The 17867-nt window shown below is 41.0% G+C and overlaps 2 protein-coding genes and 1 long non-coding RNA gene across 8 annotated transcripts in view; all 3 read right to left on the bottom strand.

The window, feature by feature from the left end:
* Positions 1-17867, bottom strand: part of pnt (ETS transcription factor pointed) — a 171669-nt gene that overhangs the window by 89935 nt on the left and 63867 nt on the right. The window lies entirely within an intron of this gene.
* Positions 1-17867, bottom strand: part of LOC108649190 (uncharacterized) — a 31687-nt gene that overhangs the window by 2088 nt on the left and 11732 nt on the right. For 5 of the 6 annotated variants that reach the window (XM_089265248.1, XM_030383942.2, XM_030383944.2 and 2 more), the window contains 9 exons: positions 13148-13270; positions 12327-12466; positions 8943-9084; positions 4327-4509; positions 4122-4265; positions 3801-4061; positions 2939-3316; positions 1835-2175; positions 158-368 (listed from right to left, as the gene is read on the bottom strand). In XM_089265248.1, the coding sequence (XP_089121374.1) occupies positions 158-368; positions 1835-2175; positions 2939-3316; positions 3801-4061; positions 4122-4265; positions 4327-4509; positions 8943-9084; positions 12327-12466; positions 13148-13270 (1923 nt within the window). The remainder of the gene's footprint in view (positions 1-157; positions 369-1834; positions 2176-2938; positions 3317-3800; positions 4062-4121; positions 4266-4326; positions 4510-8942; positions 9085-12326; positions 12467-13147; positions 13271-17867) is intronic. The other variant, XM_030383945.2, reaches the window with a different exon arrangement.
* LOC149092085 (uncharacterized) lies at positions 6037-6897 on the bottom strand. The gene is made up of 2 exons (XR_016196242.1): positions 6605-6897; positions 6037-6531 (listed from the first exon to the last, which is right to left on the bottom strand). It is a non-coding gene; the product is annotated as an uncharacterized LOC149092085 (long non-coding RNA).

The following is a 17867-nucleotide window of genomic DNA, read 5'->3' as shown; positions in this document are numbered from 1 at the left end:
ATATGGATATGGATGTGAACGGTGATTATATATTAACACGACAAATTTATATGTAACAAATGAACATTAATTTCACTTTAATTACGTATTTAATTATGCATCGCAGCTAACGGCATTCTCTTTAATATAAATATTCACTACACTCTGTGCTACTTACCTATGGTCATTGCTCCGCTCACAGCTGGATGGCCCATGCTGGTGTAAATGTTGGGCTGCGTGTGCGGTGCCATCAGCACACTGGTTGCCGTTGAGGATGGATGTGGATGTGGATGTGGATGTTGCACTGGCAGTGGATGCGAATGTGGTTGAGCGCCCGTTAAGCCAGCGTAGCTACAGTTGGGCGTTGGTGCGTATGTCATGTAGGAGGTCTTTTGTTTGTTTGGCCCATGCCCGACGGTTGCGAATGCCATTTTGTGCCGCATGCAGATGAGATGCCGAGTTGTTGACGGTGACGACAAAGGATATGAAAGGGCAGAGCAGAGTAAAGTAAAGTTAAGCTGCTGCTCATTTATTCTTGCAATTGAAAATGACGCACGCCCAGACACCAGATACCTGGCCTGGCTCACCCTGCCCATCGCCCCCAATCGGTGGCCCTCAGAAAAAAATCCATATACGCAGCATACGAGCAAATATGTAACCATAGTGGCCCTCACTGCTTGCTGCACACAGCTTTCTGCATTTTAAATCTTCATATTAAGTTAATCAGAGTGCGCAGCTCAGGTTGAGTAAACGCTCCTCCATCGAAATAATTCATTCAGTTTCAGCATTTCATAAATGTAAATACTCTAGCTATATAGGTATTTGCTCAAGGACTCGTCCATCTTTCATCTCGTAAGTTGTTTATTGTCCTTCGATTTAAGTTCGTGTACTTAGGGTTGAGCTTGTGTAAACTTCTTTCAATCAAACCGACTTAAAAATAATCTACAGACGGTACATGAAATCGACGGCCCTGTATTGTTGCAAACATCTTTGCATCAGAGCTTGTATTTGGTATTTTCATCTTTTATGTGGAAAAGTCCCTCAGGCGGCTGTCCAAGCTGTACAGGTGCAGTAATTTTCATTTTCAACCCTTCAACACAGTCCGACAAACCATCAGAATGCTTTCACCATCATGCATATATACGTGTGTATATATATATTCGGGATATATATATGTACACAGTACTTATGCTTGTGTAAGGCGGCAATGGTTTTGTTGCTGCCCAGATCCCATGAAATAAACAACAAAAAGTACAAAAATTGTTGCAACGAGCATTCGGAGCAAGGCTACTAGCATTTTTCCCAACGGAGGTGGGAGTTGAAAGACAAGGGGGCTGGCTGCCTGCGTGTCGGGTGTTTAGGGTTTGGGCAGAGGGCGATTTAAAGACTCCTCGCTTTTGTTGGCCCAAAATGGGTTAAATGGCAAGGGAACTTCCCTGGCGCCCGTTTCCTCTCATTTCCTTTCAACAGAACCACAACAAGCCCGTTGCTTTTGATGCGCCCTCGTTGTCTATTGTTGGCTTAAGCAAGAACAATGAAATTTCCATATTTAGAGATGTTTATTTACCTTAGGTAATGACTACAGGTAATGACCAGGCCACTACCTCGGGGCTGGAGCAGAATAGAGTCGAGTAGAATAGAGTTTCGTAGCGCTCCCAGCAGCTATTGGAAGGTGATTTAACTAATTACCGTATGCTTAGCTAGCTGTAATTGCACGTCTAAACAGCAGGGCACCCGACTAAGCTAAGCCCCAGTTGGACCCCATTTCACACTATTTATGCCCGAATCTGCATCAGGGTTTTTCGAAAATCATGGCCATGCCATGCTTAGTTAAGCAATTCCAATTGCAACTCACCTCGTTCCGTGATGATAGACTAGACAGTGGCATCGGAGCTGTTAAGTCAACGTCGACATCGATGTCGGAGATGTCGTCACCGAAAGTGTCGCCCAGATGGGTTTCACCTGTTGCCATCTGTTGGAAATTACCGCCAGCCCCTCCGCCAGCAGCGCCGCTTCCACCTGTGCCATCGATTGGAGTTTCTGCAAAGTTTTTCGCCACGCCACTGACACTGGAGCTCCTCTTCAAACGGCTGCCCCGACGCTGCAGGGTGAGTCGGCCGATGACAAGCGTTAGGCACAGGAGAACGCCCGCTGTCACCGATATGATTAGATACAGGTAAAACTGTTCCTGGTGCTCTGCATGCCAAAGTGAGCGGCACAGGCAAAGGCAAAGGCGAATGCAAAGAGAAAGAGCAAAAGCAAAAAGTAATGTAAATAAGTTATTTTGAGGCTTGGTATATGAATTCCTAATTTCCGTACAGCAACAACAGCCGAACGGCGCGTCGCCGTAGCCTGTGCATAGTTAGTGTAAGCCTGGCGAAGCAGCATGATGAGTTTTCCACATGGCTGATCTTCACTGACTTTGTGTGCTCGTCAACGCGTTGTCTGCATTTGCGTGGGCGGAAAGTAGTGAGCTAAACTTTTAATCGGGCGACTTTGTTTATGAGCAAAACGAAATCAAAAACTTTACCATGTGGCAAGCAACGAGCTGGGTGCAACGTGCAGCACATGCAACTTTGTGTTGGCTACCGCAGCCACTGCCGCAGCTGCAGCCGCAGCCGCTGTTGCCCTCTCTTTGGCTCTGCTGATGACAGACGCTGAGCTGACAGCCGAGTCGCTTTTTGAGACATGGAAATGGTGAAGCGAAAAGATGTATATATATGTATATATATATATTATATATTTTTTTTGTCGAACATCGTCTGCAGTGCTGCGAGACGTGACATAGCTGTTGTTGTTCTTTTAGTCAGCGAACTTGTGTGTCGGTGAATGTGACTTTGTGGGGTATATGTGGGTGTGTGTGTAAGCGAACAAAAACTTCGATTAGTTACACATGAAAGCCTTAACTGTACGAACGGCATGCTAGGGATAGCATAAGAGGACAGGATCTCGAACTCACTTCGAATGTGCAGATAGGTGTGCAGCCAATTTGCCAAGAAACCAACCACTTCGACACGTTCAGTGACGATGTCCTCTTCGGTGCAGTTCAAACCTATTGTACCCCAATCATCCACCATCTGGCACTTGCGACGGTAGAAGTAGTTGCCCTTCTCATAGCTCCATTTTGTATTGGCGGTCTCGGTCCCGGCACCGATGTCCGAGCCTTCGGTCGCCAACTCAATGGTGCTATCCTCATTATCTATAATTGAAGCCCCCTCGGTGGTTGTGCTGATGTGCTCACTGGCCACTGTTGTGGTTGGAGCCGACTCAGTTACCAATTGTTTGTTGAATGACATTTTTATGCGGTTCAACAGTCGCACTGATGCCTGCAGACGCTCTGCGAAATATGCCATTGGGTGAGCACATATTTTGTGTACTTTTTTTTCACTTTATTTCTATTTTTTTTTTTTTTTTTGGCGAGAGCTCTGACAGCTCTGGCGGGCTCGCATCCATCAGGGGCGAACGGGAATATCCCAGGCGCAACGTCGTCAGCAAACATGATTTGACGTTACTTAACGTTACTATAGATAATGCACGGCTTGGATGGATGCGAGCCGTACTAGCGTATGGCTCAAACGCCAGTAACTCAGCTGGCTAATGAAGACGGATGGGCATGCTCTTAAAATATGTATGCGCCATGTGCTGGGGAGGCACTTTGCAGCAACTGAACGGCATGGCACATACCGATGCGACAGACTCCATTAAAAAGTGATACGAGCACGCAAAGTGAAATCAAATTATGGACCTATAGTTCGCCCCAGGCACCGATTTTTGAAATCTCGGCGAGTCTCTGCATGACCTTGTGCTCCCCAAGCACTTACCTTCTAACGAGCCATCGTTGCGCGATAGCAACGGGGGCAGAAGTGTGCTCGTTGCCTCTTCTCCGACGTTGTTGGTGTCAAAGTCAAAGGAACGACCCACGTTGGCGCCCTGCAGCTTGGGTGCCGGTGGAATCGCCTCCGACTCCTTGTAGAACTGATCCTCGTCATATAGCTCATCCTGGTCCTGGTCCAAGTCCGTTTGCTGCGGCTCGTCCGCCTCCGCCGCTGTCTCATAGCGATCCTTGAGGACTTTGCGGGGTACTGCAAGAGAAAGTCAGAATTAGCTGACAGTTTAATTAAATGTGAGCCTCAAGGACTTACTGCATGTGTATACGACTTTCAGATACATGCGCACATCGGCCTTGCAGGGACGTCCAAAAGTGCCGGCGTCTGCGGCCACCGAGCAGCGCCGCCGTCCATGACAGATTTGCATGACAGTTTCGGTGGCATAGGACACAAGGCAGGCTGGTAAATATGAAAATATGGATCAATGAACTCATGTATGGCGTTTGCGGCTGCTGCTTACTGGGCTGGCTATTCTCCTCCCGATTGATCCGCACGGTGCCGGGCGGAGTCCCCGGGCCACCGCACTGCACAGTCTCTCGCTCCGTGTGGCCAAAGGAAGCGCTGTAGATGGCGATGCGTGAGTATGGATTGCACATCAGCGGCATGTTGTCATTCTCGCAGGCCAACTTGCTCCGGAATTCGTCTTTATTGATGATGAAAAATGCAAAAAACAAACAGCAAAAGCCATTAAAATAATTCGGGAAAAAATGTTCAGCAGCTGAAAAACATGATTCTGATGATGCGTTCATTGGAATTTGCAGACGGGGAGTTGTGGCTGAGGCATTCATGTGAAAAACGCTCTCAAAAATACAATATATGAATAAATAAGTATTTATATAAATAAGGAAACAATTTACATATACATTTTTACAAAAATAATAAAAAGCTTTAAACAAATTTTCATTTGCAACTATTTTTTGTTAGACTTGAGTGACATTTTAACAGATTTGTTGATGCATATGCAACTAATTGCTTACATTTCTGTTCTCGATGCTATTTAATTAATGCAAAATTCGGATAGTTGTCGGCTTGAATTGCCATATTCAATTTACAGTCATTATAACAGTGAAAATAAACAACGGAAAAAAGAAAACTAAATATTTGCTTTGCGAGCACAAACGTTTATATTTCACTTGTATTAATTACGTATACGCCACGTTTCGTCGAACTTAAGTTGTCCATATTAAATTCAAAATAATTTCTATAATAAAATCAGGGTTGCAAATGTGGTTATTTTGATAATTTAAACATAAAGCATTCAGTGGTTTGGAAATGTTGCACAAATGTGACAGGAATCGTATGCGCGAAACATTATTACGAAAAAAGTATATTCACTTTTTATGAAAAGAAAAAGTCAATTTTTTCTTTATATTCATTTAAATGTGCAATAATATATGAAATATATTTTTCACACTTGATCAAACATATAAATAATCAAATAGAGAGAAAGAAACGACTTTGACAATGAATTTAAATTCGATCACGTCTCGAATTTCAAAAGGGTTATTCCTATGATTTAATATAATTTAATCTCTTATTAATTTTAATATTTTTAATTCACATCATTTTAGTTATTTCAAATCTTTTGTATCGACCACAATTGTTATTAAAGTATTTAGTGTTCATTTTTTGCATCAAATTTGTGTAAAAGTAATTACTCGTATGTCATGGTGAAATTTATCAAATAAAAGTCTAATATCCAATTACTTTGTTTGACTATGTATCCTCAATATCTAAAGGCATTTGTCGAGGAGCATGGATAGTCGACACAGCACATGTGTATATGTATGTGTGTGCTCTCAATTGCACATATGCTCAGTAATTTACCACTACACCAACAGACACACACATACGTCTCACAAAGCAAACTGTTGGAAGTCAGCCAAGTTGAGATTTGCAATTGTCGAGGTACAGTCGACTAAGATTTCCAAGATATTTGCTTCCTTTTGCTCGTTTCGCCCAAAGCAAGCAGAAAAGGACGAAACTCAAGCAATTATGAATTGGGCTGGCGGCGCTCTTTTTCTTCTGCTGTGCACTTTGACAGCCACCTTAAAATGTTTCGCATGGCAAATATATGAAATGTATGTACATACACAACTACATGCATACTACATACATACACACCTACATACGCATAGATGTACATTTGATGCATAGGAAGAGAAATGTCTGTGGTGAAAGCTCGGTCCGAGATGAACTTTAATAAATTTGGTAAATATTTGCATAGCCTGTTTACAGGCCTGGGCCTCTGGCATTTGCTGCATTGTGGCCCGGCCTTGTGGCTCTGACTTCCCCCACATGATACGTGCACGGCTCTCGTATTGGGCACTGTGATTCCTTGCTCCTCTTAAGAGTGCGAGTGCACGTTTTATTATGGAGAGACGTGAGAAAATTTGAAAATTGCCATATTTTTATGACCACAATGTGCCGTCTGGCACGCGCCTCTCCGGCTGCCTTCCTGCCCATGGCCCATGCGCCAGCTGGGCTTGCCGTGCTGTGCATTGCTTGCCTCGAGCTTCGTTTCGGCATGGCCATGGGTATGGGCATGGGCATGGGCATGGGCTTCAAGCCTGGAGGCATGCTGTAGCTTTTGCTCCCACTCACATAACCAGGCCGTAATTTTTCAACGTTTTCCACTCGTACTTTGCAGTTTTATTACTTGTCGCTGGTGTCCATAATGAGCAAAAGATAACAGACAATTTAGAAAAAAAAAACTCGGCTCTCCTTAATTATATTACCTCAGCACAGCCCCCGCTGTAGGCCACCATGTGCCAGCTAGCTTCAGTGTACTCAGCTATGCGGACCAAGTACAAGTTGCCCTTTTTCAACCCGCTGTGCATTTCCCTTTTCTAATTTGAATGCGGCGCTCCTCTTTTGTCTCTCTCCTGTTTGCTTCACTTCTTTGGTGTGTTTGTGTGCTTTTTAACAAGATAACATCTGCGTCACTTGTCAAAAAAAAAAGTACAAAATGAAAAAAGCAGGCATAAAAAAATGGAATCGAGAAACTCCCTTCTTTAATGCGAAGCGTAAATACCCTCAGAAGTAACTTAAGATCTAATAAATATTTTTTGGAAATCGCATTTAATTTACAGACTTGTGTGATATTGATCCGATCCCTATTCGCATAAATATCTTATAAAACTGAAATCTTATTCTGAGAAAAATTAAGAATATGCAAAAAATATAAATCTTTTATTCAATCATATATGATGAAATTAAAATTTACTACTTTCGGCCTATGTAATTCAGTTGCTAAAATCAAAATAAAGGATATATTTGAAGTTAAGAAACAAATGCCTGCGACTCCAGCAACTTGAATCTGGTCAAGAATATAAACACTTATTGCGATTGCTTTTTGTATCTTGTCCGCTATGTTACGCATTTCGTAGCAAAGGAATAATGCCTGTCTCGAGTGTAGTAAAAAGTATTCTAGCAAAGCTGCAAGAATGCTGGAAATGGATAAAAGGCTGACGCAAATTACCAAAGAATTACATGGAATGCATAGGGCTCTGTGTGCACTGGCAGCTCGAATCTGAATACGGTCGAATTGAACTGTCTGGGCGAGGCATTAAGAACTCGTTTAACGACTTTCGTCCAATGGCTGCAGCCATTGGCAACAGCGCCATTTCGACGCCGCTTTGTTCCAGGTGAATTGGAATCTGAATCTGTAAGTCAAGTGCCCTGGAGTGAGAAGCGGCACTTAGGTGGTTCATCTGCTCGCTTATCGGCTTATGTTTGTCGAGTGATTACGATTAAACATGAATTGCTCAGTGGATCGTAAATAATCGAGTGTCATTAGCCCAATCGCCGGTGGCGTTAGCCCATCGCGATGCCACTGCTAAAAAATGCACAGTGCAAAACTATGCAAATAACTCGGGAAAAAGTTTATTCAACTATTTTTAATGTTCGCTAACGCTAAAGCTAAAGCAAAAGCAAATCCAAAAGCAAAAACAACGCAAAAGCGCAGCTGCATTTTTCATTATGCTGCTAGCTGAATTTGCAGCCAGTTTCCAGTTCCCAGTTCCCAGTTCACATTTACCATTTCCCAGCTCTCATTGCCGCCCACTCTTATCGCCTCGAACTTCTATTTGAGTTGAAGTGCTCATTAATTTTGTTGTTTTTTATTTTCTATTTTATTTTTTATTCTTTTTTGTGTTTTGCCACCATTGCGCAAGTGTGAGTTGAGAGATTTTAGTATATTATGATTGTGCCTTCTGTTGTGAAGTCCGTTCAACTTGGATCATTATTAATATAAATGCAGGTGCTAGTTACGTGTGACCTGTGAGGGGGGTCCTTCTGTACACTCTGTATATATGTATGCACTTGCTTGGTCAGGGCTTAATTGACTTCTGTATAAGAGTTGCTTTAAATGCTCATAACTTTTGCATGAATAAATGTTTAAATATCTCTTTTGGTCTGAAATGTGAATTATTTAATGGCCATACTGCCCACTGACTTGTAAGCTTTTATTGTAAGTAGCTTTCTCTGCATAATAACTTATCCTACAACCATTTTGTGCCCACTTATATTTGGCTTAAATAAATGCTACAAAATCTTGCAGAAGTGAAATATTTCAAATTAATAGATTATTATATAAAGGGATTTGATATTTCACTGCACACATAAGCATGGCAAGATGTATAAATTGATTTGGCTCCCAATTATGTGGTAAGAATTTATGAACAGAATTTATAAAAAATATACAAAAATTCCTTAAAACTTCAGTAACTTTTAAAAATATTTTTGCCATATTTTTTTTTGGCAGCGCTTGAAGGTTATCTGCACATGGCTTCCATAAATGACGGCTTATTTCATTGGGTAAAAATAAATTTGTTTGTTTGCCTGAGAACTTAAATTGATGTTTGGCACTTTTGCATCTGGCAAATATTTACTTTTGCTGCTGCGCAAATAATATATATCATGGTATGGTTAACGCGGCAAGGACAAAAGCGCAAACCTGGTCGCCTCGGTAGCCCATACTCGCTTTTTTTCTCTTTTCTTTTTTTTTGAAGGGGCTGAGGAGACAGTGGATGGGCGGGGCGGGACTGACCTGGTAAAAGGACCTGGCATACTTACATGGACGGCATTTGTAGGCAATCTCGACGAATTTTCGAATGCCCGAGCAGGGATCGGTGCTTGTGTGCGTTTTGGAATTCGCAGCGAACTTGCAGTGCCTCTTCTTTTGGCAGGCATCCACCACAGTCTGCAGCAGGGCGTACTGTAAGAAAAGAGATACACACTAAAGTAAGATATCGTGCTGGAAGGTGTGTGTATATGGGTGTATGTGTGTGTGTGTGTGTGTGTGTGTGCTGTATCCTGGTAGTGGCTGGGGGTCGATGAGGGTGCTATTGATAGATTATTGGGCGCATATGGCAGCTGCAGCCGCATCCTTGCCAATGCGAACAAAACAGCCAAGACAACAACAGTGCAATGCGACGATGGCACTAGCGTGGCGCCACCTCAGCTGCAGGTCGTAAATCTCTGTCCGCCTACAAGATTAAGCTATGAATGCATTTTGTATAAGCCTTGACAATTCCACAGGCGCATAAAACCGGCAGCACCATTCAGAAGTTGCATACACACATGTATGTGCATCTGTATGTCTGAAATGTTGCATGCAGCATTCGTGTTGTTGCGCAATTTGCAGAGTCTGTTTACATTGAATTAAGCAATTGCTCGGCCAGTGAGAGCTCTACATAGGTGAATAATTATAATCAGATTAAGCGCTTTAAATTGCTTTGAGATGGATTTAATTCAGCAATTACTTAATGGCTGAATCTCACCAAATCAACTACATATATATATATATATATAAAAAAAAAACCTTTTCCTGTGGGCTTACATTTAATTACTATGAGCAAATAAGAGAAGCGAAAAATAAATGAGAAACGCAGTGTTAAAGTCAAATGTGAGTGGCAGGCAAATACTTGGTCACAGAGACAGCTTTAAATGTCGTTGGGTCGCGGGTAGGCAGCATTTATCGATTTTTAAAGCAGCTTATTTGCAACTTTCAAATAAGAAATTGATCTACTTAGCTAGAAAATATATTCTGAACATAAAATGTGTAAAGAGGCATAAGGATTTGTGTCGAGGAGTCAGACATGTTTAATATCATGGCCAATATGTATTCCTCTCTAAAGGTTGTTTTTGTAAAATATGTAACAGTTTATGATATTTAATATTAGAAAATGCTAACTCTCAATTTTCTATATTAAATTAAAGAACTGAACTAAAGCTCAGAATGCATTGAGCATTTTGCCAAGCGAGAAAATCCATCAACAAACTTATGAAGGCTTAAAGTCAAACGAAGACGTCTTGTTTGCAAAAAGCTCAAATATCACAAACTACAGCTCGTTGGGGGAGGGAGGTGGTGGAAAATAAATATATGTGGTCAAAGACTTTTACAGTTCTATATGTTTTTAAATGCTGAAGTTTATGACCATTTCCAACGTCAAAGCAATCGAATGTGGACACTGGCGATGACTTGTGCCTTATGTACGTCACTACTAATAGTAAATTGTTAGGCAAAGGTCCCTAAGAGTCTCTGAGTGCCTAGAGAAAAGCAAAAGTCATCTGCTTTTAAAATATGATATAAGATTCAAATTATTAGCTTCTCTGTCAAGTTGAATTTCATTCTTAAGCTATTGGCTAAGTAATTGCTCAGCTTATTGTGAGGCTAGTCAATTTAAAATGCTATTGGGCAGAATATACCGCACATAGGCAATAGATGGTTAAATATGTGTCAAACATTTCAATTTGTGATTAATTAGTTAGGTATTCAATAAATCGAGCACCGCACACAGATATGTGCAAGAGCCTTAATTGCGTTTTGAGGTTTTACTCTCTCAGGAATTCAATTGTCTGTGTCGCTGTGTGCGTGTGTGTGCGTGCGTGTTATGTCGATGAGGGCAGCTTATGCACGACTGCAAGCTGTGAGGCATTCCGCTCACTCACACACCCACACACACACACAACAATAATTTGTTTATACTCGCTACCGTTTTCGTTCGAGCGTATACGCAATGCTCGTTTAGTGCTCTACGGGTGAGCCGCAACCGCACTTGGCAACTGGCGTTAGCTGGCTTAACTGCAATGAGTCAAAGGTCGAGATTGTGGCTGGGTTACAATTTAGTTCCGTTTTAAGAAGCCACCGGAAATGAAGCGTGAGTATCATGTCCCGGGCCGTGTGTCCGTTGCGGTTACTCTCGACCGCATGTCACACATCACACATGAGACATAAAGTCATCGTCTTGCTGCCAATTGATGTGCGCAATGAAACGCAACGGGCGGCCAGCCTTGTAGCGCAAGCTATTTTTGAAGGATATGGTTCAATGAAAAATTAACCCCAGCTATGGCTCCACTAAAGCAGCCAACTTTGTGCCATGCGAAGACCAAACGACCTCATAAATGTGACAAATTGCACTATACAAACACACACAAACTCACACACACACACACATGCATCCATACACACACACTCATGCATGTACAATGCACACACAAGTATGTTGTGCTAACTTTTGCTGAACTAAATTATGTTGAACAATGTATGGAATTTTTCTGGTTTCTGCATTGGGTAGAGTTCTCCCATGTTGCCCCAGCAAGCCATATGTTGATTCATTTCAAAATTGGAATTTTCTCACAATCGATAAATCATTATTTATGACTCTTTAGTTAAGGACTTTTGATTTCCTGATTACGCTCTACATATGTACATAGTGAAATATTTTGGATAATTAATATTAGTGCTAAGAATTTCTGAAAAATCATATACATATGTATTGGTCTAATGATAGCCCAAAAAGATTGGACTAAACGATTTTGTGAGTTCGGCCAGCAAAAATGCATGTGTATGTGTGTGTGTGTGAATGTGTGCAGTTATAAATACTATACTATGGGTCGGTTTAAGCTTTGACTGGGTAAGTAACTAAAAATTTTATATGATTTATGCCTTCAGCTTGGCCAAAGTGAATCGAATCGATTTTCATTATGAATTATTGCTGTTTTTATGGCATCGTTCTACTTCACTGATTTATTTCAACTGCCTTCTTTCACATGTGCTCTGGAGGTGTGCGAGTGTGTGTGATTGGATGAATGTATATATATATATATATGTGTGTGTGTGTGTGTTTTGACCAAAAGGGAGCTATTTTATCGCGCTTGTATATACGGCAATGTCTTTGAATGCACACTGTGGAATCGTGCGGAAAATGGGGAAAAATACATTTAGGAAAAAAGGTAAGCCGAGGCGAACCTGAGTCGTTGAAGCAGCCTGATGTCGCTGCAGTATGTAATAGGTAGCTTAATACATATATGAATAAGTGGACGTCTATGGATATATATGTGTATGTGTGTGTGTGTGTGGTTGTATGGAGCCAGCCGTGTGCTGAACATGGCTGAGCCTTCTTTCGATGATGAGTGCGACGATGATGGAATTGCAATTATACTGATTCAGCTTACCTGTAATCCGCTTACGGTACACGTTTCCGGCGGTTTGACTTCGATTTCTGTGCCGCTGTGGATGACAGCATCGCCGGCACTTCCGGTCGTGGTGAGGTCCTCCTGCGACACAGGCGGACACAAGCTGTGGTCGGATAAATCTGTTCAAGTGGACGAGAGGGCAAATTTGTTGTTGTTGTTGTTATTGTTGGCGTTGTCCTCGTCGATTTTTCGAAGCACGTTAAAGTGATGCGAAGCGGTGCGAAGTGAGTGCTGGGTAGCGCCAAAGTGGAGTGAAGTGGGTCAGAGTGGTCTTCGGAGGTTGAGTGGCATGTGGCATGTGGCCAGAGCCGAGTGGAAATAGCGCTCAATGCAAACGCAACTCAATCTGCGAGCATCTCCGAAAATCGCCACGGACGTCCATCCGTACGTATACTCGATATGGGCGTATGCGAAGCACGGCTCGCTTCTCATTTGCTTTCATTGTGATTGTCTGCTTGTTTGCGTGCATACTACTACAACTACTGCCACAACTAGTGCCACTCGAGGGGGCGTCGACAAGTACACAGAGAGCCAAAACATGGCCACGTGCGCACACAAATAAGTAAAATACAATGCGTACAATCGACGCGTGTAACGGACAAACTTTGGGCAACAATCAATCAATTGCGATATTGGCAGCCGCTCTAGTCAGTCGAAGGGCCCGACCATCCGTTGTTCTGTTCACTTGACGTTGGACGGAACCAACTGCACCATCGGCACCATCGGCACCGTCACCACTCCGGTCGCCACTTACAGTCCAACATTCACTTCGCTGATTCGTACGTGACAATCGAACTTACCGCCCGCTCGCCCGTACTGGGCCAGCTCTATGGAAATGCTAGTGCCACGTGGACAGCTGAGTGACAGCTGTTCTGAATCGCATCCGGCACGCTGGTACGTCCGCAAGGTGGCCGCCAGCAGGGCTGAAAGCAAACATTGCCAAAGTGAGGCTGCATTAATATATGAATGAGGCCGAAAGCAAAAGTCAAAAGAGAGAAATAAACTAACTAAAATAAAAAACAAAAAAAACCATTCACAAAACGCATATCAAATGCAAACATTGATTCAGCTACATGTAGAATTTCGCATTGTTAGTTAAATTAAAGATTGCCAGGCACATATCCCCAGCTCAAAGTGAACTCAATGGTATGTGCGTCAATATGCTTTTGGCACTCGAATTCGGGTGGATTAAAAAACAAAAAAATGTTATTTTAGAAAATCTCAATGTGAGTGTATTGTTAAAAAAATATATTGATTCGTTTGTCTGCCTTGAATGGGCCTAGTTTTATTTTGCCATATATCATATCAATATCAATTTATTACCTAAATTATTTTAGCTTTTTTATTTTTATTAAATTTGATATTTTTGTAATTTTTTAGAAATTTTTGTATGATCAAAATCTTATGCAAAGTTTATATATTTTTTTATAATCATTAAAAAACTTAATTAATTTAATTTTTCAAGATTAAAGTTTATCAAAAAGCATCCACACTTCGGTGACATAAAGTTTGCCTTTCTTTCTTGCTTCTGTCGACATATTCAACCAATTTTATCGTTTCGTATTTTTAAGGCAACAGAAAAATCAATCAATTAAATTTGGCACACGTATAAAAATTGGGTTATTTTTCAAGGAATTGCATTCGACATTAATAAACTCTATCAAGCTAAATTAAATTAGAATAGCTCGACATTGTGGCAAGAAGATGTGGTATCGACTTGTCGAATATTGTGAATTTATTTTTGTTTTTCAAATATATGTATATATACTTTTTTTTTCATTTCGTCCTTCTCTATTGGGTATACAATGCACAAGTCCTAGAGAATGCTACTGAATTTCTCAATTGAAATGCCATTGGAGCAATGGTTTTGAATTCATTGCTTTGTCGGTGGTTAAGTAACAGAAAAATACAACAGCGAGCGAAATTAATTGTGTTTGTTATGAACGTTAAACGAAATGGAATTGATGCGCACTCAAGTGTGGCACTGTGGCAGGTAATGCCGCAGTGTCTAATGGAAAAATAGTCTTGAAGTAAATTGAATTTCCATTATGCAATCGTTCAGTCTTCTAACTTAACTGACACTTGACACCTAAGCAAACTCAGACATTCAATTTCATGTGAAATTATTTTTCAAGTGTTTTTCCTTTTTTTTTTATTTCACTTTTCCAGCGGAAAAAAAATGGTGTGCCATTTGTTTCTGTTTATTGTACATTTCTCTTATCCACTTTAGAGGCGACAACGTTGATGGGGCATCCTCTGAGCCACTGACTTCATTACCCAAATTGTTTGCCCATGTGTGTCTGTGTGTGTGTGTGTGTATGCAAAAGTGTGCGAAAATGTGTGTATGCATAAGTAAGTGTTTACACTACAAAACAAATGCCTTACAACGGCTGCCAAAAAAGGGGGTAATACGGGCATTAGGGGGATAGAAGGTGGTTTGACAATGTGTGCTACGAGTGCGACTAGCAATTCGAGTAGAAAACGCCAACAGCATGGCGGGCGGTATATGTATGCATACGTGTGTGTGTGTGTGTGTGTGTGTGTGTGTGTGTGTGTGTGTGTATGTAGCACATGTGCGGCACACACATGAATAATATACAATTTGTATATATTTGCGTATATTTGTATGTATTTGTATTCATTTGTATACGTTCATCTAGCATTTCCATTATTGAAAACCAATTTTCCACCCGAAACACGCTCCGGCGTATAGTTCGATATATTGTGTATTGAATTGCGAATAGTCATCGCATAACAAAGGCCATATCATATGATCATAAAGTTGTCAAAACTGCAACTGTAATACGATTTGAATGGGGTTCCCTGGGATGTTGCGTAATCTGAACTTGATAATTGTGCCCCTCCCCAACACGTTATAAAGCACTCTGACAACCTGGAGGTAACAATCCTTCTGGAGCATCTTAATAATTGTAATTGCGCACTGGTTGCGGCCATTAGAGAGCCAGGGATGCTTCTGTTAAGGAGCCGCAGTTACAGTCCCACCGGCAGGAGCATCGGTAACTGGGCACAAAGTACGCATTACACGTATGCACGTTTATGGCACCCCTAAATCAGCAGCAGCCGGGCGACGTTTGCTCAACAGTTTACGAGCGCTAAGGAGCGCCTCCCCCCTAGGGCGCAGTCCCAGCAGGCACTCCACGCGGACGGCTCATGCAAATTTATGCGACATAAAATGATAATAACTCTTTCACTTTTCATAATTTTGGTAAGCATTTACCTGGTTGTTTAGCTGAACAAACCTCGACAGCTACCGCAAGCAGCCGAACAGAAGTGTTTTAATATTGAGAACAAGCGAGACGCGAGACGGCCAACATGATACCCTGCCCTGTAGCTAGAAGAAATGCTACTCGAATAAGCACTAAAGCATTTTAAGTGATTTAAATTATTTTCCTAATCTAAATATATCCTCGAACAAAGAGTTTATCAAAACTTTTTTCGTATTGTTTTTATTTTTAGATTCACATCTGGCATATCCTTGTTTGTTTCCTTGTTGTTGGTTACAGGGTATGACGAGGGGAGAAAACCAAAAGAAGGGTATTAACGACCCTGCGGCTTCTGCTTGTGCGCGTGTGTGAGGCCATAGAGTTGAGGCGGCTGAAAGTTGAAGATGGTGCCGCCTACTCAGCCATTGTTAAGGACTGTTGAGTCACTCGTGTGCGAGTGTTCAGCATTCTGTCGCCCCCAGTTAAATTTTACAGCTCAAGCAAGACACTAAAAGGCATCGTATATGACAAAGGCACAAGGACAACAACATGCCACCGACACCTCCATCTCCAGGCCTACTGTTGCCGCCCAGCCACAGATGAAAGATTAAAGCACATCTTAATGCGAAGCGACGCTGGGAAATGTGAAACAAGCGCGTAGGCCGTGAAAGTTTCCGTTATCAACGCGACCCAAGGCGCCAGTCGCACTCCCAAGTACGGGGGCTCGCCTGACTCTATGATTAGGTGGGCGGGTCCGCCTGGCATATGTATACAAATACCAATGTCTACGTGTGCCTTATCTATCGAAAAATATTAAAAAAATAAATAAAGAAAAGCAGAATCAACGCACACACACACACAGAAACATACATTATATGTATGTACATCCGAACAGCAATTGAATATTTATGGCAAGTGCGAGTCGCTAAAGTTCGCTATTAACGACGCGCCATTTAATGGCTGCTGCGACAACACATAAATCGGAAGTTTCGACCGAGCTGGTATGGCTGACATGTTTATCTACCTCGGCCTTGAAATTAATGATCCAGACCGTTAAGCACTTAAAAAGAAAGTTGGTGAAAATATTTATTAATTACACGCGTTGCCAAGTTCATGGCTCTGCTCATGTGAGCGTGAAATTTGTCGATGCCTGCGATTTTCTTTTAAGTGCACTTGAAAATGGTTGCCAGCTCTCTTATACAGACAGTTATACGACCCGCGTAGTATAAGAGAACCGTGTTGACACAGCACACCTTTTGGCCAATGCTTCACACTCAAATATTTCTGTGCGAGTGTCGAATGAATAAAATATAATGTACATATATATAGTAATGAAACGCATTAAATATTTTCATTTCATTTTCATTTCAATCTCTATCGACGAATAATTAATTTTGAGAAACTTTTTCAATCTGACGACGGCTCCAATCGATAAACTCAGCGCATATTGAAAGCTGCTGACAGAGAAGCAAAGATTCTGAAGTGCGTCATCTTTTGCAACGACAGCGAAAAAGAGAAGAAGAATTTTATAGCAAAGTCTATCCTATATGTGTGGGGGTTTTTATACTCTGTATACATAGTGCAAACTATATGTGGAAAATAAAGCAAATGGAAAATAAAACATGAATTTTATGTTGCCAGCTAATAAAGATTTCCATTCGGATGAACAAACACTGAAGATTAAATACCCTGGCATGGGACTCAGAAGTGAATTTATAAATAACATACATAACAAGATAATAGAATGATAATATAATTTTATATTACTCTAACCCAAGATATTTAGAAACTAATACTTATCGATTCTTTCTAAAATGCTTAGGCAATGTAATATAAAGTATAAGTAAAAAATAAAAAAACAAATATCTTGATAAAAAAAAATTTTTTTAACTGATAAAATTCAGTAATCTTGCCTCTGATTATATAGCAGATTAATTGATAATTTAATAATTAATTTTTATTATATTATTTAAAAATATCCCAATAATTCCTATAGTCGGTATATAATATAACGTTTTGATACTATCAAGCATGCCTATAAAAGTATACTAAAATGAAAACGCATTTTGAAAAAGAAATGAGTTTAATTGATGATATTTACTATTACACGTTTAATGAAAAATTAAAATACCCTTAAGAAAAGTATTCAAATTATTCGGCGCATACATACATATAAATCTATGCCTGTATATATGTATGTATGCCCATAAGAGTATTGAGATAAGTAATCGCAAAGTAGTTCATGGTCATGATTCAACATTCATGACAATGGAACGAAGATTGGCAGGCATCTCTA

This window comes from Drosophila navojoa, chromosome 2, assembly GCF_054131105.1.
Source record: "Drosophila navojoa isolate 15081-1374.11 chromosome 2, UAZ_NAV_1.0, whole genome shotgun sequence".
Classification (NCBI taxonomy): domain Eukaryota; kingdom Metazoa; phylum Arthropoda; class Insecta; order Diptera; family Drosophilidae; genus Drosophila; species Drosophila navojoa.
The sequence above is the reverse complement of the archived record's forward strand: the minus strand, read 5'-3'. Positions and strand labels throughout refer to the sequence as shown.